The 22,972-nt window shown below is 32.9% G+C and overlaps 7 protein-coding genes, 1 long non-coding RNA gene and 2 other non-coding genes across 10 annotated transcripts; 2 read left to right on the forward strand and 8 right to left on the reverse strand.

Moving 5' to 3' along the window:
- Positions 1–623: 623 nt before the first annotated feature.
- Positions 624–1,500, forward strand: AT5G50443 (uncharacterized protein). Its single transcript, NM_001344894.1, has 2 exons — positions 624–1,031; positions 1,128–1,500. Exons 1-2 carry the CDS (start codon positions 826–828, stop codon positions 1,171–1,173), a joined length of 252 nt encoding a protein of 83 aa, NP_001330037.1. The 5' UTR covers positions 624–825; the 3' UTR covers positions 1,174–1,500.
- On the reverse strand, positions 901–1,148 carry AT5G07635. The gene has a single exon (NR_143018.1). It is a non-coding gene; the product is annotated as an other RNA (long non-coding RNA).
- A 2,013-nt stretch (positions 1,501–3,513) lies between the features above and the next one.
- On the reverse strand, positions 3,514–5,146 carry AT5G50450 (HCP-like superfamily protein with MYND-type zinc finger). Its single transcript, NM_124427.4, has 3 exons — positions 4,830–5,146; positions 4,582–4,744; positions 3,514–4,497 (listed from the first exon to the last, which is right to left on the reverse strand). Exons 1-3 carry the CDS (start codon positions 4,985–4,987, stop codon positions 3,808–3,810), a joined length of 1,011 nt encoding a protein of 336 aa, NP_199856.1. The 5' UTR covers positions 4,988–5,146; the 3' UTR covers positions 3,514–3,807.
- Positions 5,147–7,250: 2,104 nt separating this feature from the next.
- AT5G00625 lies at positions 7,251–7,617 on the forward strand. Its single transcript, NR_144202.1, has 2 exons — positions 7,251–7,318; positions 7,490–7,617. It is a non-coding gene; the product is annotated as an uncharacterized misc_RNA (transcript).
- Positions 7,618–11,420: 3,803 nt separating this feature from the next.
- AT5G50460 (secE/sec61-gamma protein transport protein) lies at positions 11,421–12,959 on the reverse strand. Its single transcript, NM_124428.3, has 3 exons — positions 12,705–12,959; positions 12,457–12,572; positions 11,421–11,958 (listed from the first exon to the last, which is right to left on the reverse strand). The coding sequence occupies exons 1-2, from the start codon at positions 12,796–12,798 to the stop codon at positions 12,457–12,459; spliced, it is 210 nt and encodes a 69-aa protein (NP_568728.1). The 5' UTR covers positions 12,799–12,959; the 3' UTR covers positions 11,421–11,958.
- A 2,210-nt stretch (positions 12,960–15,169) lies between these two features.
- Positions 15,170–15,342, reverse strand: MIR5015. The gene has a single exon (NR_143019.1). It is a non-coding gene; the product is annotated as a microRNA ath-MIR5015 precursor (primary transcript).
- A 66-nt stretch (positions 15,343–15,408) lies between these two features.
- NF-YC7 (nuclear factor Y, subunit C7) lies at positions 15,409–16,047 on the reverse strand (the record flags this gene model as incomplete). Its single annotated transcript, NM_124429.1, has 1 exon — positions 15,409–16,047. The coding sequence occupies one exon, from the start codon at positions 16,045–16,047 to the stop codon at positions 15,409–15,411; it is 639 nt and encodes a 212-aa protein (NP_199858.1).
- Positions 16,048–17,862: 1,815 nt separating this feature from the next.
- Positions 17,863–18,776, reverse strand: NF-YC6 (nuclear factor Y, subunit C6). Its single transcript, NM_124430.3, has one exon. It carries the CDS (start codon positions 18,751–18,753, stop codon positions 18,145–18,147), a length of 609 nt encoding a protein of 202 aa, NP_199859.1. The 5' UTR covers positions 18,754–18,776; the 3' UTR covers positions 17,863–18,144.
- A 1,946-nt stretch (positions 18,777–20,722) lies between these two features.
- NF-YC5 (nuclear factor Y, subunit C5) lies at positions 20,723–21,517 on the reverse strand. Its single transcript, NM_124431.3, has one exon. It carries the CDS (start codon positions 21,457–21,459, stop codon positions 20,899–20,901), a length of 561 nt encoding a protein of 186 aa, NP_199860.1. The 5' UTR covers positions 21,460–21,517; the 3' UTR covers positions 20,723–20,898.
- A 921-nt stretch (positions 21,518–22,438) lies between these two features.
- AT5G50500 (uncharacterized protein) lies at positions 22,439–22,846 on the reverse strand (the record flags this gene model as incomplete). The annotated part of the gene is made up of 1 exon (NM_124432.1): positions 22,439–22,846. The coding sequence occupies one exon, from the start codon at positions 22,844–22,846 to the stop codon at positions 22,439–22,441; it is 408 nt and encodes a 135-aa protein (NP_199861.1).
- Between the last annotated feature and the right edge of the window lie 126 nt (positions 22,847–22,972).

Consider the following 22,972-nt stretch of genomic DNA (forward strand, 5'->3'; position numbering starts at 1 on the left):
TATATATATATATATATATATAAGTTTCACTTTTTCAAAATTGTGCCAGTTGTAAAAGAAACGCAGCCCATGCTAATGAAAAAGTTCCAAGGTATAGTAGTAGTAGCTTCACCTAAAACAATTTGACAAAGATATATTCTTTTTATTATTTATTAGTTTCCGATTTTAATGCAAATAATTATTGAAAATTTGTATTAGTTTACATTGTTAAAAATATGTTTGATTAGAAGAAGATCTTAAATTTTATAAAACTTTCTCTAGTACGTAAAACTCAAACTCTCAAATATATGAAAATTTTGTTTTGCAATTTTCCCATGCAAGTGACTCAAGTCCCAAATATTTGACTGTCTTCTTCTCGCTCGTCCAGTCGTCCCTATAAAGCTTGTTAGGAAAACAAAAATAAAAATGAATGAAAATAATGTTGATGCCTTAGCAATTAGCATAGAGACAAAACACAGCCTGTTAATGTTTTACCTGCAACTTTTGAGATCTCATGAAGTTGGATTTACTAATATTGGTAAACACATAAATAAACGTGTATACATGTGCTTGTATGAAAGTGAGGACACTCTCAACATCAGTGAATGTTCCATAAATTAGTTGATTAAGATAAAAAAAATATCTCAGCATCTGAAATAAATGATTCGGAGAAGAAAAATTAATTCACGTGATCAGATCTCAAAAAAAGTCGCAGGACAATACATACATATCTTACAAAGCCAACAAGCTTTACAAGTTGTCTTTCTCTATCTCCTTCTCTTTAAGACTTTAACTCATCATATTTCTACCTAAAAGTTTTCTCAAGACCTAAAAGAGAATTCACAAATGAAGAGATTCCATCCATCAAGATCGATCTCAATAGCTCTGTTTCTGGTTTTGTTAGCTTTCTTTAGCAGCAAGTTTCACATAGAGGGACATAGAGATTTGAGAGATTTGCAAATAAGCAAAGAGATGAAGCAGAAGTCTCTTGGAGGTGAAGGAGATAGCTTACGGAAAATCCCGAGGAGTCGCTATAGCCCCATACAGAACAAGTAAGTACACGATCAAATATTTTCCAATCTTTTCACACACAAAAAAAACTAAATTATTTGAGATTTTGACATCAAGATTGTGTATTTTTGTACCAGGAGAGGTCCAAGTAGGAAACATCAGATCACATCACATGAACCATAGATTTCATCTCTAGTTTTTTATTTAGATCTTCTGATTTTTTGTATTTTTTTTTTGTTGTAGAATAGTATTGCCTACACTTGTTTGTGAATGCAGCAATGTAGAGTTTGATACTGTTACTATTCTTAGAATGTTTTTTTCTTTTCTTACTGGAAAGTCTTACTCTGATACTGTTCTATTGAGTCAAGGCTCTTTGTTTAGACCTCTAAGGAGTGTTTATTGGATTTTGTAGATTTTGCAACATCTTGAAGCTTATATTTGTATTTATTACTTGACTTTGTATCTGTTGTTTCACCGCATTTGTTCTTCCTCTGTTTTGTTCGATTTTCATCATGTATCTGCTCGTCTTGATTTCAACTGATCAGATTCTGTTGTCATAACAACAACAAAGAAATGGTATTGTAGGGTTTCAAATGAATGAAGTTAATAACATATATATCACCTCTCACAAAATGCCCTCGATGTAAAAAGAAACATGCACAAGAAAACTTGAGAAATTTCTTGAAGGATCAAACTAAATTAGTTACCGAGTAAATAGATGCCGTGGAACATTAGAGTTGTAAGTTACTGACTTACTAGTATGAGAGAAGAATGACTTCCTTTGTTCAATAAGATCATTGGAGATAAACTAATATAACCATATCTGTATACAAACTTTCATGAGCCACTACTTCTAAAATCGCCTAAAATGGATATTTAAAAAGAGTTGTAACAAAATGAAAAACTCCAAATCACATCATGGAAGCCAACAGAAAACGGTTTTCCAATTGTAGAAGTGATTGAGAATAAACAAACAGTTTAGACAGACATAAGAGATACTGAGTTACTGATGATGAATTCAAAGATATTTCATGTCATCCTACTAAATTTGTTTAGGGGTTTCTCACTTTTGTTTCTTTGTTTTTACCTTATGTTCCAAACTTCAATCTTACAGAAGCTGCAACAAGGATTGAAGTCCAAGAAGTATGCTTTATGTTACTTTGATAAGGAATAAGAATTTAAGAGCTTCAAGCGTGGATAGTTTAGTGTTGTTGTTACTTCTTCTCATACTATCTATGAATTCAAAACATGAAACAAATTTACTGCAATGTTGGAAGCGATCGTTTGTTTGTCATATCAACCATGATGTATCTTATAAAACAGATAATGTGTGCGAGGAAAAAAAAAAAAAAAAAAAACACAGATAATGTGTGCAACTTAAAGTAGAAGTTATTGTGGACATTGTGTAATTATATTTGATACAAAAAGGCTAGAGAGAAAAATCAAAGGGTCTTAACGAGAAAGAAGAGATAGCTAGGTCCCAACAGGAACAAAAGAAACATTGTCTAGAGAGTAATGGTTTATAATTTTAGTTTTAAGTTCCAACCAGAAGAAGCTGGAGCAGCTTGGGGCAACACAGCTATGTCCCATCCATCTGTTGCTGGAGCCACATGAACTACAAAAAAGACACACAACTTACAAAAGCATTAACATCGAAATCAGACTCAAAAGCATTAAGGATCTTTGTCCAAACTTACCACTTGCAGGAGCAGGTGCAATTGGATGATTAGCTTCATCATCATCCAACATTCCTAGTTAGTGGTCGTCTCTTCAGGCTCCTTGTACTAGAAGAGGTTGTTCTATACAACGAACGTACCATATGATTATTGATCAATACGAATTCATGTAACCACATCATGATCAAACTCTCCAATATTGGAGCTTGAGAGATATTCCCCTTACAATGACGTCCACCACATGATGTCTTTCAGTCTTTGTGAGTTCTAAACCGCAACGATAACTCCAGCCATTTGCTAATTGCTACCGCTTCTTCTTTGATGTTTTAGCCATATTGTAATTTCGGTTCATGATTACCGAATTTCTGTGCTTCCTCTTATCGAGCCAAGAACCGAAATCAAACCAAATTGAACAAACTTTAGTTCGGTTCGGTCCAAAAGTCCAGGCTAGTTTCGCTTTTCATTGATTTCTCGTGCCATTCTCTAAAAGATTCTGAATTTTGGCAGCCTTGGCCTTGAGCCTCTTGTCTTATTGGTACTTTTTGGGTAAATAAACGAAAATACCAAATTTGTAGCTTTCTGTTGGAGTTAAATCTTAATATCGATTTTGAAGATTAATTGTTTTACGTCTGTATTATATATGCTTCTTGTGTACGAATTGAAATTACGTAATTTGATGGTGGAATACATGTTTTATTTTTGTTTGACAAAATTGATGGCTATTTGTCAACATACTTCCATCAAAAAATATCATGAAATAATTATATGCTTGGTTCTTGGAAATACTAAAAGTTTGTATTCGTATCTGTATCGTATAAATGAGTTAAAACCTTTTAAGATTTATTTCTATATTCAGCATTATACTTTTCTACAGATATTTATCTCATAAGATAATAAGTCACACCTTTGCGACCCCAGTTCATGGTATATGTAACGGCAAAAAACTATATTATTTAAAATAACATGCCAGTTTAGTATCAGAAGATTCAGAAACGCCATTAGCCAAAACTAATTAATTAAGAGAAGAAATTAACATTAAATTTTTTAAAACATAATTAAATAACCCAAAAAAAAAAAAACTCAACAGTCAAAGAAACTGTTGGCATTTCAGTCATTTCCTTGAAAAAAAGCGTTAGAGCCGTTACCGCTCACCATGATTATCATCAATCTCCACCGCCACCGCTTCACCGTCGTCGCCAATCTCCGCCGCTGCCGCAACCCACAAATCCAACGGCGTACATTCAACCTTATGCTTCGCTCTCCAATCCAACGCCTGACAACCACGCGAGCAATAATTAACCTTCCCACAAACAGAACATCGCCGAAACTCATGAGCCCGAGTCTCCGGCCTTCCACAACCACCATGCGAACACATCCTTAACCCTTCCGCTAAATCAACCCGACCCGAACTAAACCACTCTTTTAAAAACCGGTTAACCGGATGAATCTCCTGAACCGGAACCACGCTTAAATCAGTTAAGGTCTCGTTCTCGTCCCCAGATTTCAGAGAGAGGTAAGAGCGTAGAGAACACGCGAGCTCACGCGCGTTAGCTTGAATCAAAAGACGACGACCTTCGGAGACGTCACGAGGAACACCGTAACCGTCTTGAAGACAGTGACCAAGCTCTCGTAACGCATCGACGTGGCCTAAATAAGCAGAGCGTGCACAAAGAGCAACGCCGGCGCGTAGATTCTTATCGGTTTTTGAACCGCCGCTTCCGTTAAACTGAATCACCGATAACGAATAAAGCGCCGGCGCGTGTGATTTAATCGCCGCTTTAGCCATTAATGACGCGCCGCTCACTGGATTTTGTAGACAGTAAAATCGGATCTGAAGAAGAACAAAAACCAAAATCAGATTTCAGAAGAAACTCACGAAAAATCGAAACGGAGAATTTGAAGATTGCGAACGAACCATTCCGAGAGAGTACGAAGCGTCGATGTTTCCGGCATTAACACAGAGTTTGAGGAATTTATGAGAAGAATCTGACCATTTCTCCGCCGTGACGGCTAGGGTTTGAGTACCGGCTTTAGATAAAACCAGAGGATGTAATCCTAACCGATTCAATCTCTTGCATCTGTAACGACAAAAAGACTCCGTCAAGAAAAAGAAAATAGTTTGCTGAAAAACGAGAAGATGCATTCGCCGGAGCGGAGACTTACGTGGAGAGAACGGTGAGGAAATCGGAAGGAGAAGAAGCGGAGGTAGCGAGTTTGCGGAGGATAGAGATGATGAGATCGTCATGTAAGTCTTCGAAATGGTTGTTCACAGTATTGTTATGGTTATTCTCTAACCTCTGTTTTTTGTTGAGATGCGTCATTGAAGATTGATAATTGTTGGTTTTGTTTAAGTTAAGAGATTGAGAGAGTGGAGAGAAAATCTGGAGAAAGGAGATGGTATGTACATTTATAGACACACATACACTCGTGATTTAAGAAACTGCTTTAATGGATTCAAAGGCCTCGTGGCTCTTTCTTTCTCCTTCTTTTTTTTTTTTTTACACTATCGGAAAATTAGGGTCAAAGCCTTAAAAGGGCAGTAGCGTCATTCCGATCTTCATTTATTTTTTTTTCATTTTACCGTCGGTTACTTTAACCACCATGAAATTTGTTTTACCATAATTTACAATTGAGATATTATAGCCAGTAATCAAGGTGATTGGGATCAATTGTAATACATTGACTAACAATTAATAGAATAGAACATATTCATGAAGAAAATAGAGAATAATTAAATAATAACAACAGGGTAAAAGATAAATAGTTAAAGTTTTTTTTTACATCAAATAGTAAAAGTTTATTAAATATTAAACTAGTTATATACTTATCTTTATTTTTTGTTGAAATGTTAAATTTGATTAATTAACATAAAGAAAACTATTACAAGAGGTTTGTAAGAAAATCCACTTGTCTTTAATTTCCAAACTATATGATAACTTTACTATAAAGTTTAGATATTACCTATTAAAAATATTTTAAGAAATAGATAAAAAAAACCTATATGATTATAAATAAATGAATATGAATTTTAATGGGATTTTTCTTCTAAAAATGACTCATATTTGTTTTTAAAAAATAATAATATTTGCTTACTAACTTTTAAAAGACAACTCATTTTCATGTAAAGAAATTATGCTTTTGGATATTTATTTTTAGTAGATATTTTTCTTGACTTCTTAAAATTAGATATTTATTGATGAATACAAAATATAATCTAATAAATTGTATTTATATCGATAGATAATATAATATTTGTAGACATCTTCTAAAATGAGATGTAAGTCATATCGATAAAATATATGTTTTAATGGTAATAATAGGTTTCAAGGATCAATTTTGTTCGTTTTTTTTTTTTGATCAACCAGTTTTGTTCGTTTCATAGTTATATAGGCTGTGGCTATAAGTCTAGCAAATGATCGTTAATTCATAATTTTCCACAATTTAAAACCAGAAAATTGTAGTGTTTAAAATCTCCATTCGTTAATCGTTTTAACTTATCGTCGAACTAGCAACTACTATAACAAAACAAAAAAACAAAAAACAAAAAAAATCCAAATAACTCTTGTAAAAGTGTCAAATATATTAGTAGTGTTTTCTTAAAAAGGATATAAGAAGATTACATAAATTAAGACCATTATTGCTCGTTAGTTACTAGATGCATTTTGAAGAATTTACAAAAAAAAAAGAAAGTAGAATTAATCACATGCTAATAAACAGTATCGTTTCGTAATATATGATTCCATTGTACAACCACGATTAAGTTCATCTTATCACACTATCAAATCGCAAAGCCAATAAGAACCTAACCTGTGATCAGTGTGGATGCGACCATTTTCTCTAATAACGGTTTAATGTTAAAAGGTGGAGTGTTATATGTATGTGATTGACTTTGGCCAAAATATTGCATCCCACGACATGGCTTTGGAAAGAAATATCACTAAGCAAATATGAAGAGGGACACATTAGTACGGAAGACAAAAAAAAAAGAACAAATCATGTGGCCGTCACATACGAACACATTTGGTTGGCCATCGTTTAATTGTAAGCAAAGTTACTAAACACGTTTTCATTTGTTATTTATTTTGTGTATTCTTTTGGAGTGAACTTGTAGAAAAGGGCACCCTAATCATTACATATTGGTGTAGACCAAGAAAACAATATACACCTTTCACTTATAAGGTTATCTCTTCAGATAAGCATCTGGAAATATAATAATATCTACTTCTTATAAATAGTGAATAGATTAGTCAAACTTTTCTTTTTTGTTGGATCTATATATATTAGTCAGAGTTAAGGATGCAAATAGTCGATGGATTAGGACACAAACCTCATGTTTATAATGCTAAATATAGCATATTCATAACTTCATTTGACTATCAAATAAGAGGAATCGATACACTTTTTTATTTTTATAATAAGATTCCTAATACACTTGTTAGATACTTAAGTATATCTTAGTCCGGAATCAACATGTTACTAATATCGATAAGTGACACAATTTAGATATTTATTTTGGTTGGTGTGTATTAAATGGAACATCATCCTTATCTTAGATACACCAAGCATGCATCCCCAATAAGAACACGCATAGTCCAAGTTGAGAGACAAGCAGGGGAAAAAGAGTTTTGCAATACAAGTTACCAATCAGCTAAGTAAGATACTTTATTTTGTTTTTGTAGGACCATTGATAAGCAACAAAATATTACAATATTTTCGTGTTCTAAACATCAATAATAGTAATAAAAAAAAGATATTTATTTGAGAAAGAAAAAAGGAAGATATTTATTAAATTGATTGATATGAAAATAGAAGGAATTGAGCAGGTTTTTGGATTGCATGTGGATAAGATTTTGAAGGATGAAGATTGGAGTTGGTGGAAGACTCATCCTTTTCACCACCACCATGAAACCAGACAACCCCAAAACTAAAATGAATTATTTTTTAAAAAACATTAAATTATAAATAAGTATGAATGTTTTAATTTCTTTTGGGGGGTCGACGAGTTTGGTTGATAATGAGTGTCGCATTTTGTTCCCACAACTGTACCATTTGCATGCCATCATCATCTTTTGTTCAAACTCTTTTTTTTTTTTTTGTTTAGCAGAATCATTTAGTTATACATAAAAAAGGTTTGCTTGCAAGAATTGCTATGAACATATATAATTTAATGTGGGATCTACTTCGGTTTAGTTCGCTGAGTATCAACAATACGCATTAATGTTTTTAAAATGGCTAAACACTTATTTATATTGTAATCAAATTTACTTGAGAACTATGCAGTACACATGGATCTATCCGACTATGTGTATTACTTCTCAATTTGCCTAGTGAACATATTTTCCATGACATCCTCGCATTGGAAATAAAGATTCAAGAGTTCGTTACGTCAACCTTGAAATTATACTATTCAAATTCAAAACCAATTAGGAAGAGGGAAATTTGTGAGGACCAAATTTTTTTTGTTTTGACCATCTCTAATCCTAATGTAAATCATTACTAAGCAAACAATTACCTACAATGGGAAATGGTCGATTGTTCTTGCTGAGATATGCTTTCCAGCTTCTAGTTTATTTGATATGGAAAGAAAGAAACGGCATACGACATGGTGAAACACCACTTCAATCAAACTACTTATTCAAAAGGATGGACAAGGAGGTTCGAAACAGAATATCATCTATACAAGAACAAGGGAATAGAAGATACGAGAAATGTATGTCGATATAGTTTGCTACGATATAAGAGAGATCTTTTTTCTTCTTAAATAGTTAGCATTGTTTAGTCTCAAAATTTAAACTAAAGTTGTATTTGATATACACACGTTTTTCGAATAAATTTTACATTTTTTTTAAAAGAGAAAAAAAAAAAAAGAGTGTACACCTAGTATATATATTTGTTTTGTATATGTACACTATTCCTAATCACATCCGATGGCTAATACTACTTTGCATTAAGAGTAATCAATTTTTTTCCTACTACCCAAACTATATAATATACGAATATTTTCAAAGCTCCTTACAAGTGTTAGATCTTTTGGTATTACGAAAGATTGGTTCATATTTGTGTGCATGGAACCAAAAATTTAAATATTTCTGATTAGAAACAACACGTAACTTGAATTAACTACGATAAATTGTGATTGTCGTTTGCATAATTTCATTTATACACAGTTAAGGGGGATACATAATTAATTCAGCACAGATTTCTCCTGTCTCCGGGTGACCACCAAGCGTCAATATGAGTTTCTATCTGTCGATATATACATCTAAGCATTACGTAGATACACGAACATTACAAATTAAACTAACATTGATAATAAAAGTAGAAAGGAATGTAATAATTTAAAATGAAACACAGTTCAACCAAAACGTGACGATCATAACATAACAATTATGTCATGGCGATGCTTTGTATTTGTACGTCTGTCACAGACCAACATGTGTTATTTTAACTCCCAAGTTTTGAAAGTATAGGTATTTTAGATATTAAATATAGTTATTCTAATCATGACGCTATTTGAAGTCATTCGCCATGTACACAAGCAAACTTAAGTTCTGAATTGACACATAATTTTTTAAAATATTGAAAAATCTTTTCAGGAGTTTGGTATGTTAGCACCCACAATAATGTTATTAAAAATGTCTTACGTATTTGAAACAGTCTGATACATATATAGTTATTATTTTTGGCCGCAATTTGTGTCTTTTTCTTTTCATGTTTTAGTGTAACACAGAAACGTAAACGCAAATTAAACAATCATAATTATTCTCTAATATGGCATAAACAATTTAACCACAATGCAAGAAGTGGTTACCAATCAAATTAGATGCATATTCATGGTTTCAAATTAATCTACTCTAAATTATTTTGATACAGTTTATGAGGTTTTTCAACTCAAAACTAAAACTAACTATTAGTGAATGAATCGCATCTTGCATTACATATTAGTTTAGGTCTATTTGTAATTTTGACTTGGGTTCTTGATACGTTTAATCTCAATTCGCTAACTTGGAGACCAAACTACCGATTTGATAAGCCTCTAAAACATTGTTTCCAAAGTGCAATAATTCGAGTCATATATATAATTATATACTCATAAGTAGAGGGATAGAGATTATAGTGAAGAGGTCAAAATGGTAGAGGAGTTCTTTTGATCACTTCCATTAAACACCGTTAAGAAATGCAAGACGAGTCACATGTGAGCAATGTCCAACATCGCACGAAACAACAATGACTATGATCTTTTAATATATACATTTCATGATATTTGCCGATGATTTATTGGTAATCATTTTTATTTTTTGGTTATTATACAGCGAAAATATAAGACTTCTTCTAACATTAATAATCAATTCTAAGCCAACCAGCTTATCTAAACCCCTTAGACATGCTTTCTAGTACTACTTCATGTAGGTTTGTATAAAAATGGCCACAATAGCCAAAACTTCGTCATACAGTTTTCTTGTAGCAATTAATTATTGCATCTTTGATTTTTTAGTTTAACTTTATGAGATGCTATAAACTAGAGGCTTCTCTATGTGGAGTCCATTTCATGGACCGGCTAAAAAGTCTCGAAAACAAACGAAAAAGTTCCAAACAAAAGAACTTAAAGAGAGAAGATGTTGGAGCAATTGAGAAATTATATGATGACATGATGAGATTCCAAAGTTAAGTTGCCACATGCTTCATCATGAATTTAGGGAGTTTCACCAAAAGGAGTCAATAAAATTAATTGAAGAGAGAATTGCTGCATGTTCAAGATTTACCAATAAAGACAATTTTTTAAAAGAGAAATAATATCAAAGAAAAAGAAGAAGGCATGTTAGGGAAAATGCTTGGCCTCCTTTAGGCAAACCGTTCATGTGTTTCGTTGTGTGTTATTTTATTTTGTACCAAAATATGTTTGTTAGTTTGGGCTCCAAACACACGCAATGTATATGTTGACACTTGAGAGTCTATGATCATATGCATAGTTGCATACCTTATGCCAATAGCTCACTACGGCCGCGACTCACATTTTGAGACCCTAGGCAATATTATTTTCTTTTTTCATTTATAATTATACAAACTCTATTTTAAATGAAAATGTATGTATATAAAATAGGACTTTTTGAAAGAAAAAGTCATTTAAAAAGCTTAACCTGAAGCTATTATACCACTAATATTCCCAAAGTTCTTTTGTTGGTGATCGTTCTTAGTTCTTTAACAAAATAAATGTTCCCAAAGTTTTCTTAAGATGATATACGATACTAAACATGATTTAGTGGATAGATTCAAGAACTAAGAACGATACCACCAAAGTTTAAAAGTTTTAAAAGATGTTGAAGAAACAAAGAAAAAACAAAAATACGATGAGTTTACAAGTTCTGCAACGAAACAAACAAAATGATTCTAATAGTTGTTTCTTGTAATTTTTGGAGAAAAATGTGCCTTTTAATGTATTATTTTCAATAGTTGTCTTTGGGCAGCTATTTGGATCATGCCTAATCTTAGTCGGGAAAATTAAAGAAAAGATGATTCTGGTTTTAAATTATATCATCTGGAAAGTGTTTTCTAGCTATTATATAGCTGTCTAAAGTCAAAGTATTTGGTGGTCTTTGTAATTCCTTGAATTGCTACTTTGTGGTTTATGTATTTTTCATACATAGCAGAAAATTACATTTTCGTTTCTATCATGGTGTTCTGATATCGTGTGGGAGATTTTATATTAGTGATATTAATTCAAGATCTGAGTAAGCACTTCAATTTAATGAGAAATTGGTAAATAGATACTGTAGTGTTATTACACACACACACAAAAGATACAGTAGTGTTCTGGTTCCGACATATGAATCTAGAATCTGACAATGTAGGAGAATTGTGCCTCTCTATGTAATTGGGAAACTTAGATTTGTTTTTTATCATAGTTATTCAAGAGAACCCAACAAATTTGAGGAGACAACCTCGCATTGGAGATGCTCTTAGACATCTAAGATTCTAGCTGCCCACGATAATAATCAATTGGCCCATATTTATTACCCAACTTGGGGAGACTATAGGTCGAGCTTTGGATGCAAAAGTGAGAACAGACCAAGCTGGACTACGAAATCCACAGCTTTTTAAATTAGTTTGCTCTACATTCAAAACACGTCGATTTTTCAGTTGTGAACAAAAAAGAAGAACCAAAAAAACATTGAAACAAATGGGATCCGATTACACAAAACACAGAACTGACTTGTGCCTTTCACTTAAAACACGATAACCTCTAAATCTTCCTTTCTCAAAACATAGAACTGACTTGTGTATCCTTTGCTTTCTGCAAACACACCAATAAAAAGAGCTTAGAAGAATAGTTCCAAAACTTAAAGCAAACAAGAATTTTCACATCATGTAGTAGAAGAAAGCACATATCTTCCTCAGCCTTATGCTAAATCACAAATCTCTTACACTATCAGATTCTAGACTCATATATGCATTAGTCTGCAACCAAACAACTACATTTTCTACCTATATAGAAATTTCTCATTGACTCAATGTTGAATTTATATAACTAACATAAAAGCTTCCACACGATTTTCTTTTCACGAACGAAATAAGAACACCACGATAGAAACTAAATACAAGATCCACATAGTAGCAACTAAACATAAAATGGGTCCTTACAACAATCAAACACAAGAACTGATCCTACGTCTACATTAATTTTCTCATACAATGTCATCTACACGAACCATTATGAAGAATTCCATCAATGCACAAATCATCATCATCATCATTCACATAAGGAGCTAAAATTCAAATCGAGGAATTTTACCTAAGTGGCACCGACGATGATGTTGTTGATCGGAATGAAGATTAGCTTCACAAAGAAGCCAACGAATCCCATTACCACAAACCCAATCGCGGTACGAACTGCAACTTTCGTGAATTCTACAAAACCGAAACCAAATGAAAAATCAAAACCATATTCACCAATACACAGATCTATCTTCCCAATCGGAATAATCGAAACCACAGATCATCCAAATCGAAGGAAGAAACGGAGATATATATAAAAATAACCTTTGCGATCTGGCTTGTGGCAACGCTTGACGAGACGAATACTATCCTTAGCGAAGTCTCTGAGAGGATCAACGACGGAATCAATGGCGTCCATGGCGGCGATTCTTTAGCTTCGATTCAAATGATCTGAAAATTGAAATTGAATCTCACTGTTTCTATTCTTTTGGTTTCTCTTTATTAAAATCGGAGGAAACGATGAAAGATCGTCACAACGACCAATCACAAAACGAGCTTTGATGACACGTCGGATACGTTTAACACGTCAGCTTTTTAAATGGGCTCGTAAACAATTTATGGCCCAAATCCACTACAGGCAAAGCAAACCACATCAAGTAATAATAATTACGTTTTTTGATTATATAATTCAGTTCTTGTAGGAAAAAACATCGTAATTTAATATATACAAAATGTGCAGTTACTTTTGGTAATGAGATATTGGATACAAAACAAAGAAAATTTTGCGTTTGAAGGTTGCTGAATGCTGATTGCCGCAAACGAGATCATACAGTTTTTGTTGCCACTCTACTGATTTGCGTCTCTTTTTCGATATATCATCGTTACAACTTCCTCAACTAAATGTTTTGGTTACTCCTCAACTTCTATTCAACGATGTAGTAGATAATTTATCTATTTGTAAAGAAACTTAAGTCTCCAGCATTTGAAACTAACAGAAAGAGTGTGATTTTATTCAGATCATCAAAGCAATGATCGCCATATGCATATTCATCTACTAATACTACTAGATGGTCATGTTTCTGACAATAGAATAAATTTATACTGTATCTGTAGGTCTTGAATGATTGTTTGAAAAAATTTCAATTGTTGAACAATATTGTTTTTCTAGGATTTTATGTCTCTTCCTCCTTTATTGCCTCCTTATCTTAACATAGAGAATACCTCAGTTTTTCCTCATTCTCTTTGAGATATGAATTGAGTGTTGCATATTCTTTTGAATTTTATCCATTCTGAAAATCTAGAAGCATCCAAAATTCGTTTCTTCAAATCTTCAAAGTGTTTATCCTTTTTTAAGGAATACATATTGTTTGTTCTACATATTTTATGCCTAACAACTTGCCTTCACTCTCCATTTTCACAATAAAAATCATAACATTTTTTTTTTTGAATATATTTGGAAATTCAAGTCTTTAGGTCCTAACATTACACACTTTAAATTCAAAAACATAACTTGAAAAGTAATTCAAATTCTCACGAAAGCGGTTAGAAATCTTAAATTACAAACCACACTTCAGTTTTTGCCGTTGTTTCCTCCATACTCAAAATCTTTAGTTGGTTTTTTTAGAAACTCATAAAACGAATACATTTGAAGTTTTAAATAAGAACTTTTTCTCTCTAAATTAACGGTAACTATGGTACTCCCATTGTTTAAAAAAATATGATGTTTAAACACAAAGTTTAAATAATTAATTTATCTTTTTATATATTTTTTCTAAATTAAAAACATAATTTAATATTTAGTTAATTAAAGTGAGTTTGGCCAATGAAATTCGTTACTGCATAATATATATATAGTCATAAAAGTATATAAATTCTACGCTTGCATAGAAATTTGAATTATTTGTCTAAAACATCTTATGTTAAGAATCAAAATAATTTGGCTAAAACAACTTATAATATAAAACCGAGAAAGTAGTGTTTTGGAGTTTTTATTTATGTTTTCTGGCTACTCTTTAATGTAGCCATTTAAAGTAAAAAGAAAATGAAACCAAGTATATATATAAGAGTGAGGACCCTTTTCATAAACAGAAGGATTTATTGCTTCTAAAAATTAAATTGTCTAGATTGTTTTCTATCTTTTCATAAGAAGAAAGATTTATTGCTTAAAAAAAAAGTAAATATTCAAAGATTTTTTTTTATCTAATGATTACGAAGTGAAAATATTTGGTTTTATTATGTGGCTCCTAATTGGTCGTTACGAACAATGTTTGTTTTACGAACACTTGTTATCCACAACAATTTTCAAGGTGTTCCACAACTATATTTTCAATAGATCTTTTACACATTAGATGTTCATATCTTGAAAACGAAATATACTATGTGAGAAACAACTCATGCCAAATTGAGAAAACTGGAATAATATATCAGCGGTTTGCAAGTAAAATTTCGTTGCATAATAAAACCGGAGTATAACTTTCACGCGAAAATCCATTTTAAAATCAAAATGCTGGAAAATTTACGAACATAGATTCGGGATTCAAAAAGATCTCTTACTAGATCCTAAGATCATGATGCCTACATATTCACAACGTATACAAAATTAATACCATGAGCCATGGGGATTTTCTACTTTCATAAAGGATAACTAGAAGATGGAGCTAGTAGTATATGTTTTTTATGGTAATTGACATTTATGCCTAGTTCATTGTGTTTTTTCGTAATGAACTGCGAATATTTTGGTGATTCTTTGGCATAAACTAATCTAAAGCAAAGAAGAAAATAAGAGTTAACTAAAATTCCATTGTCTTCCATTTGCTTTCGTTAATGCCATGTGTTTTGGTGTTGTTGATGTTATGTTTAGTCTTCTATGTGATATTTCACATGGAAGACTACACATAACACCAACAACAACAGAACACATGACATTAACGAAAGCAAAACATAATAACAACAACAACAACAAACATGACTCGATAGAGATACAAATTCTCACAAAAGCATTACAACCCTAAAACCCAATCAACACTTTTCAATTACCGCCGCTGCTTCCTCCAATTTCCCCAGCTGCCTCCTCTCCGTCACCAGGCACCGCCGGCCACTCCTGCATCTGTGGCGGTGACGCGTACACACCATTACAATCAAACACCGGATATCCTATCACCGTTCCCGGAGGAAGTACTTCACCGTCCGGATGTAGCACGGGATCATCGGTAACGACGGAAGGGTCTCTTGGGACAACGTCGCCAAGGAAGGTAAATTTGAAACTACGAGTCGTTGCGGCGGAGATATCGGATCTCGTGAGCGTATCGGATCTCTTGAGAGTTTGGCGACCGCCCTCCACGGTATGAAGCCACGATCGCATTGTGAGATCAAGAATGAGCATCTCACAGGCCTTCGATATAAGGACCGGAGCCTCTGCAGTGACCATGTTCACTTCCGGGTTGGACTTCATGATTTTCTTTATCCTGGTTAGTGGAAACGCATGATGCTTAACATCAGTTGCGTTTCCCATCTGCGCAATCCAATAATTCCGCATCTGCGGTGAGTACGGCAGCGGCAGTGAATATGACGGCAACGGCATTGATTGATAATACAATGGTGGCGGCGGCAGTTGGGAAGACGATGGTTGCGGCAGGTAGTGGTTGTTGTTGCCGTTGTTCTCTTCCATTTTGATCTTTACGTTTTTCTTGTTCACTTTCTAGGCTAGGGTTTCCATATTTAAAGGCTGATTAAGTGGGCTACGAAATCAGCCCAACTATTTTCTCAAAAATAAAATTTATTTTTTATTAATATTTTGTTTTGTGTTATACAATATTTACTAATATATGTGAAATCCCAAAATACAAAACCTCACTTTCTATTCATTATAAATTTTTGTTAACCAATACTTTTTGGATTTTATAAATTTTAAAACTTATAAAATTTAGATAAGGTGAAAGCTATTAGTCAACTATAGCTTTAGATAAGGTGGATTTTATACTAACCAATTTAGGGAAGTATGTGAAAGCTAGCATATGAGGAATGTCGTCAATGGTTTTGTGCCCAAGATCTGATTAGTCAAAGAAGAAAACTATAAGTGGTGCCTTGGAGTGGTAATTAGTGGGAAGATACCAAACTGAGAATTTTCTAATGCGCAATGGAAAGTATGTGGAGTTTCCGCATAGATAAGGTGACTTTGGCTTCGAGTGAAAAAGCTATAGTTGTGTACTTAAAATCCAATGCTTGGCCTGCTTCTTTGTGTTATCATTCTTAGGAGATTGCAAATATTGTCAGCATTTCAAAGATGCAAATATGTATGTCAATTTGTCTTGTGCATGAGACCGATCTAATCTGAAGCATTAATTTAAAGGTAGCAAAGGAACATGTTTCATCATTCAAAGATATCTCAATGCAGATAACAATTCCAAATCAATGAAAACACAAGTGGTGGAAAGAGATATTTGAATAGATGGTTTTCGCGCCAAAGTTCGTTAAAATATCAAGCTTAAAATTTAAACATCCAAAGATATTGTTTATGTAAAGAATATGTTTCTCTTAACCTTAGATATTATTTTTAAAGGAAATAATTACTACTTTTAGGGCCGGTCCAAACATAATTTGCCGTCACCTGTTAAAAAGAAATTACAAAAGTTAGGAAATTAGGATCGAACTGGTCACCTAAAGCGGATATCCATCAACTTTTCGGAAATAAACTTTTTATGAAATGATGCGCCTATATATTTATATAGAGAGTTCTTTGCCTAAAACCTTTGTTTCATGAGATTTTTAGGCTTTAATCGAAAGTCGAACCTGATTACTTGAACAAACGAATCATGCAAAATCTAGAAAAAACAATGATGAGTTCAACATTTGGTGTGAAATTTAGTTAGCTGGATAAAAGCAATCAAACCAGATTATTTTTTATTGATATGGAGTTATTGAAAACATTTATGCATAGTCCTTGTGATGATAATCAGCCCCATCCCAAATAAAATTAGAGATGTAAGGTTACCCAATTTGTTTTTGCTATAAAAAGCTTTATTTAAAAAACAAAATCAGGCTTATTATTTTTAAAACAAAAAATGGGGTTTTGAACTATAATTTTGGGCTAATTATAAGTTGTTTTATAAAATATGGGTTTTTTATATATCAATTTTACTTCAAAAATAAAAAAAGTCTTGACCCTCACACCTTACGACTCACCCATTGGGTCGAGGTTGATGATAACAAGCTCGGCCCAAATAGGATGGGCAAAAGGGCAGTAGCCCATGATTCCATGATTTTTTCTGAATTATTTTTTAAAAAGGCCATATTTTATAAAAAAATTAATTTGACTGAAAATATCTAATAAATGGCCCAATATATTTGGAGAAAAAAACTTTTACATGAAATGGGGCCCTTAATATTACTTTAAAAAAATAATTAATTTGTAATCGGATTAGAAGGAGAGTAATCGAATGAGTGATTTTTTAAGGGATTAGTCATTAATCATGGATAGAATGGACTTAACGATTAAGCGGAGAGTAACCGGATATGATGGACTTAGCGATTAAACGGAGAGTAACCGGTGTTAGGCGGAGGATTTTAGAACAAGATATTATGTAAGAGACTAACTCCAAAAGACAATCAAATTCTCAGAAAAGCGCTTACAAGTCTACTAAAAAAAACAATTTGCCTTCCACACATTGTTTACATGAAAGCAAATCCGACGAATTGAAGAACCCTAATAAACACCACCAAATTTCAAATTTCCCACATAGGCGGTTACAAACCCTAAATCTACACTTCAATTTCCGCCGCCGTTTCCTCCATTATCCTCAGCATCATCCTCCCCGTCACCAGCCGCTGCTGGCCACGCCTGCGATGGCGCGTACATTCCACTACCAACCATAGGAGTTCCCATCACCACTCCCGGTGGATAATAATATTGCGGTACTCCTCCACCGTCAGGATGTGGCATAGCCACAAAGCCAGGATCAGCGGTGGCGATAGACTCGTCCTTAGGGACAACATCAAGAAGGAAATCGTAGGTGAAAGAGCTAGCCACTGCGTTGGAGATATCCGATTTCTGAAGCGTGTGGCGTTTGTTCTCCTCGGCTTTGAGCCACGACCGCATCGTGAGATCAACGATGAACATTTCGCAAGCCTTTGCGAAGATGATCGGAGCCTCTGCGGAGACCATGTGCACATCTGGATCAGCCTTCATGATCTTCTTAATTCGAGCCAATGGAAGCTGACGGTTTTTGAAATCCGAGACGGTTTCCATCTGCTCAATCCAGTAATTACGTAACTGAGGGTTGGATGATGCCATCGGCGGCAGCTGCGAGTACGACGGTGGTTGCTGGTGGTTGTCGTTGTTCATGTTGTCGCCGTTGTTGTTGTTGTTCTCAGCCATTTACAATTTCTAGGGATTTGGATGTTGGAAGTGAGATTTTTATCGGAGGGTTTGGCTGGCATATATTTAAAGGAAACCTAAAAGCGTAGATGGCTTTAAAGCAGTCAAATGTGAATCTTTACACATATAATATTTTCTTTATTATTATGGCTTTTTTTGTGAGAATAATTATAATTGTGACTTATGTGTGTGACTGGTTATTATTATTAAAATGAAAAAGAAAATGGTGAAAGATTTTTTTTTAATCCATATTAAGATGAGAAAGCTAAAGATATCTGATTCCCTATAAAATTGAAAGGTAAAAAATGTTGTTAAGAAGTTATTTTCGTATAATGAAACGAAATTGAAAGTCAACAATTTTTTGCAAAGATTTCATACATTTAATTTTTTCTAGTTGTATAGTGCTACAAATATTGAATTTTGACACCGTTTTGGGTAAGAAATCCACACATTAAATATTTTTTCTTTCCTTTTTTTGGGTAAGAAATCCAAACATTAAACATTTTTTCTTTTTTTTTTTGGCAAAGATTTTTTTTTTCTAAATGATAAATAATACAAGGAAGTAAATCTTAGTGTAGCCACCCATAAAAGTAATATTTAGTTTTTGTAATATGTAAAATTGAAATATAATAAAGTAATACTTAATTTTTCATAAATTATTTTATAACTTTTTATTATGTTGATGATATTCCATGTTATAAAACAATTAATCAATGTTTTTATATCCAACCCGGACCGTACAATACTACCGGTTAACCCACAATTCGGACATTTCTTCTATTTGGGTTTAGTGTTAACATTTGACAATCTTAAAACCCAAAGAGTCCCATAAAAATCGTCTTTGACACACGATCTGGTGAACCAACCAAGTATCGAATCATGAGAATCATATATATGAAAGTTGTCCAACTTTTTCCATCTTTCCGATACATCAATACTAGAGAGAGTGACAATGTCATAACAACATATTAATTACACTAATTATTTAATTTAATGTATTTAAGAATTTAAAATTATTCATTAATTCGTTCTTATATAAAATTTGACATGTTTTAACTTAATTAATTAAATAATTTTAGTTTAATTAGGTACAAAGTATATCAAACTGATATATAAATAACTTATCTAATTTTAGTTTTATAAATCGTATAAACTTAAGCATAACTTAAAATCAAAAGAATTTTAATGAAATTTTAGATTTTATTTAAGTATAAAAATTAAAAAAATATGATATAAGAATTTTATTTCATGTTTTCATATACTATAATATATATTGGATTAGTGACAATGAGTATTAGTTGAATTTATGATTTATTTTAAACTAAATATAAGATACTAAATCGACACTACTTTTTGTTTATTTAGAAATAACAATTATTTCTTAAAGGTAAGTAATTGTAAATAAGTTTTAAACAATGTAATTAAAAACAAAAACAAGTATACAAAATGAATTATTTACTCGAGAGTTAGAGAAATATATAGAAATGATAATTAGAAAAAACAAAAACAAAAATAATTCAATTAATAACTTCCTCATAAGAGTTCGCTAAAACCGCGCTAAAATTTCTTGAAAGACAAAATTCAAATAAATCGTTTGTGCGCCAAATTCCGTTGGAAAACAAAGAATAAGAACGAAAAATGAGTTGGAAAATTTTTAAAATAGATTCAGGTTTCAAAATAAGTTTTTTTTGCTAGATCTCTGGATCTTGTTGCCTCTAGAATGTAATCTAACAAAAAGCTGCAAACACAAAAGAGTCTTGACAAGTAAAAGTGATTAAAAAAAAAAGAAATAGCCGAATAAACATCCTTGTTTACAGTACCCTATCTCTTATGAAATAGATTATAATATATGATTCTTTTCTACTCTCATAAGGAATCACTAGAAGATTATGTTTCCATGGGTAAACTGAGGACTTTTTTATCCGTAATCCTTGTGTTTTTGTATGCATAAATTAATCTAAAGCCAATATTCATAAACCATTAGATTCATTTGAAAGACAACAACAGAAATACATTCTTTTTTTTTTTTGGACAAAACAACAGAAATACATTCAACAACTAAAAAACATAACATTGAAAACATAAGCAGAACTCAAAAAGAAATTCAAGTTCTCACAACAGCGGTTACAAAACCCAATCCAAATATTAATTCCCACCGTTTCCTCCATTTGCCCCAGTCGCATCCTCCTCGGTCCAAGCTCCAGGCATCTGCGGGTGTGGCGCGTGTATTCCTAAACCGTAACAAACCGGAGTTCCTATCACCGTTCCCGGCGGCAGTTCTTCATTGTTAAGATCTGGCACAGCCACATGATCAGCAACATCGTCCACAGGATCAGCAGCGGCGACAACGGGCTCTCCCTCGTCCTTAGGGACATCATCACGCAAGAAATCAAAGATGACGGTTTGAGACACTACGGCATCAACATCAGATTTCCGTATCGTGAGTCGGTTGCTCTCTTGAGCATGGAGCCATGAACGCATCGTGAGGTCCATGACAAACATTTCACAAGCCTTAGATAAGAGATTTGGAGCCTCAGCAGCGATCATACTCACATCCGGATCAAACTTCATTATCCTCTTGATACGAGAGATGGGGAACTCGTGATTCTTGACATTCAAGTCACCTTCCATCCCCTTTGACCAGAAACTCTTTAGTTGCTCGTTATCTTTCGGTGGCTGTTGGTGGTTGTTGTTGTTGTTCTCCATTTTTTTTTTGTTTGAAGTGTTTGGGTTTGAGATATTTTTATGTGGAGGTTTGCATATATAAAGGAAAATTAAGCGTATATAAGATATGGTAGGATAAGATTAAGAAGTGATCTCTTTACATATATGAATCTCAACCTATTTAGTAGTTTGTTAAGAATATTTAATGTTATTAACTGTATGTGTGTGACTGACAGACTTGTGGTTGGTATTATAAGAAGAAAAAAGAAAGAGATTTGTTTTTACTTAAAGTGTATATTATATACCAAATAATAGTCTTATAAAAATGAAACAAAAAAAAAAATACCTTTTTCTCTATAAAATTGAAAGTTAAAATTTTGCTGTACAAAACTTAGTTTTGAATATCTTGTTAAAAATGATGTTTTCAAATGTTAAATGTGAAAGCATAATTTGCTCAAAATTTTAAGAGAATTTTAATAAGAATTTGCTCATGATGTTAAATTGAATTTTACTTAATTTACATTGGTTCAAATTAATGTATGAAACGATATATAACAATAATATATGAATGTACAAAGTACAAATCCTGTAGTCCCTCTAAAAGTTAAATTTTGGTTATTTCTCTAATTATTTGATTTGTTAACATGAGGAGGTAGACACTCAAGAGAGAATCTCACATTTTGATGTTTAACTGCAAAATAAAAGAGAGATCATTAATAAATATGTTAGTAAATTTTGTCAAACAAAATATTAAATTTAAATAAAAAGTGACCAGTTTGGAGTTGGATTGTTCCAAAAAGTGAACAGTTTGGAGTTAAACAAGAGTAGCCGTTTTATTTTGGCGCCTCCTTCTTCAAGATATTACTGCATTACTCCTCCATAACCACATTATCAGTTTCATCACTCCTCAGTAGCACCAAAACTCTTGTGTGGAGAAGAGGAAACACACCTTTCAATACTCAGTTTGATTATACTCGTAGCCTTTCGAACCAATGCACTTCAAAGCCTATTTGGCGAAATCTCAAGTCTTATCACATCTATAGACTTGAGATTTTCCCAAATAGGCTTTGAAGTGCATTGGTTCGAAAACATAAATGGTGGAAAGAGATAGATGGTTTTTGCACAAAGTTCGATAAATATCAATCTTGAAATTCAAAAACCAAAGATATCGTTTCCCCTTAAGATCAGATCTCGAAGTCTTAGATAAGGAATCCATAAAACTTGTTAAAAGAGTACTACTCCTAAACAAACAACTCATGCAGGAAGCTTTGCGCGGGTGTTGGAACTTGTTTTTGATGAAGTGGTTGTGGCCACTTTTCCGGTGAAGACGTTCATCGGAATGACCGGTTTTTCGGCACAATAGAATCATTGTTGCAAGCACTACGCGGACCGTGGTGGTGCATTGGAATGTCAAAAATGAAGTTATCATTTGAATGAGAAATGAAGGTCCAAAATAGCTGCCTTGGTATATAATATACAGTAAGTAAGAGGAGAAATCCAAACATACATGGGTTGGGTTTGAGATTTGAGAGTTGGGAAATGGGCTTACAACCAA

This window comes from Arabidopsis thaliana, chromosome 5, assembly GCF_000001735.4.
Source record: "Arabidopsis thaliana chromosome 5, partial sequence".
Lineage (NCBI taxonomy): Eukaryota > Viridiplantae > Streptophyta > Magnoliopsida > Brassicales > Brassicaceae > Arabidopsis > Arabidopsis thaliana.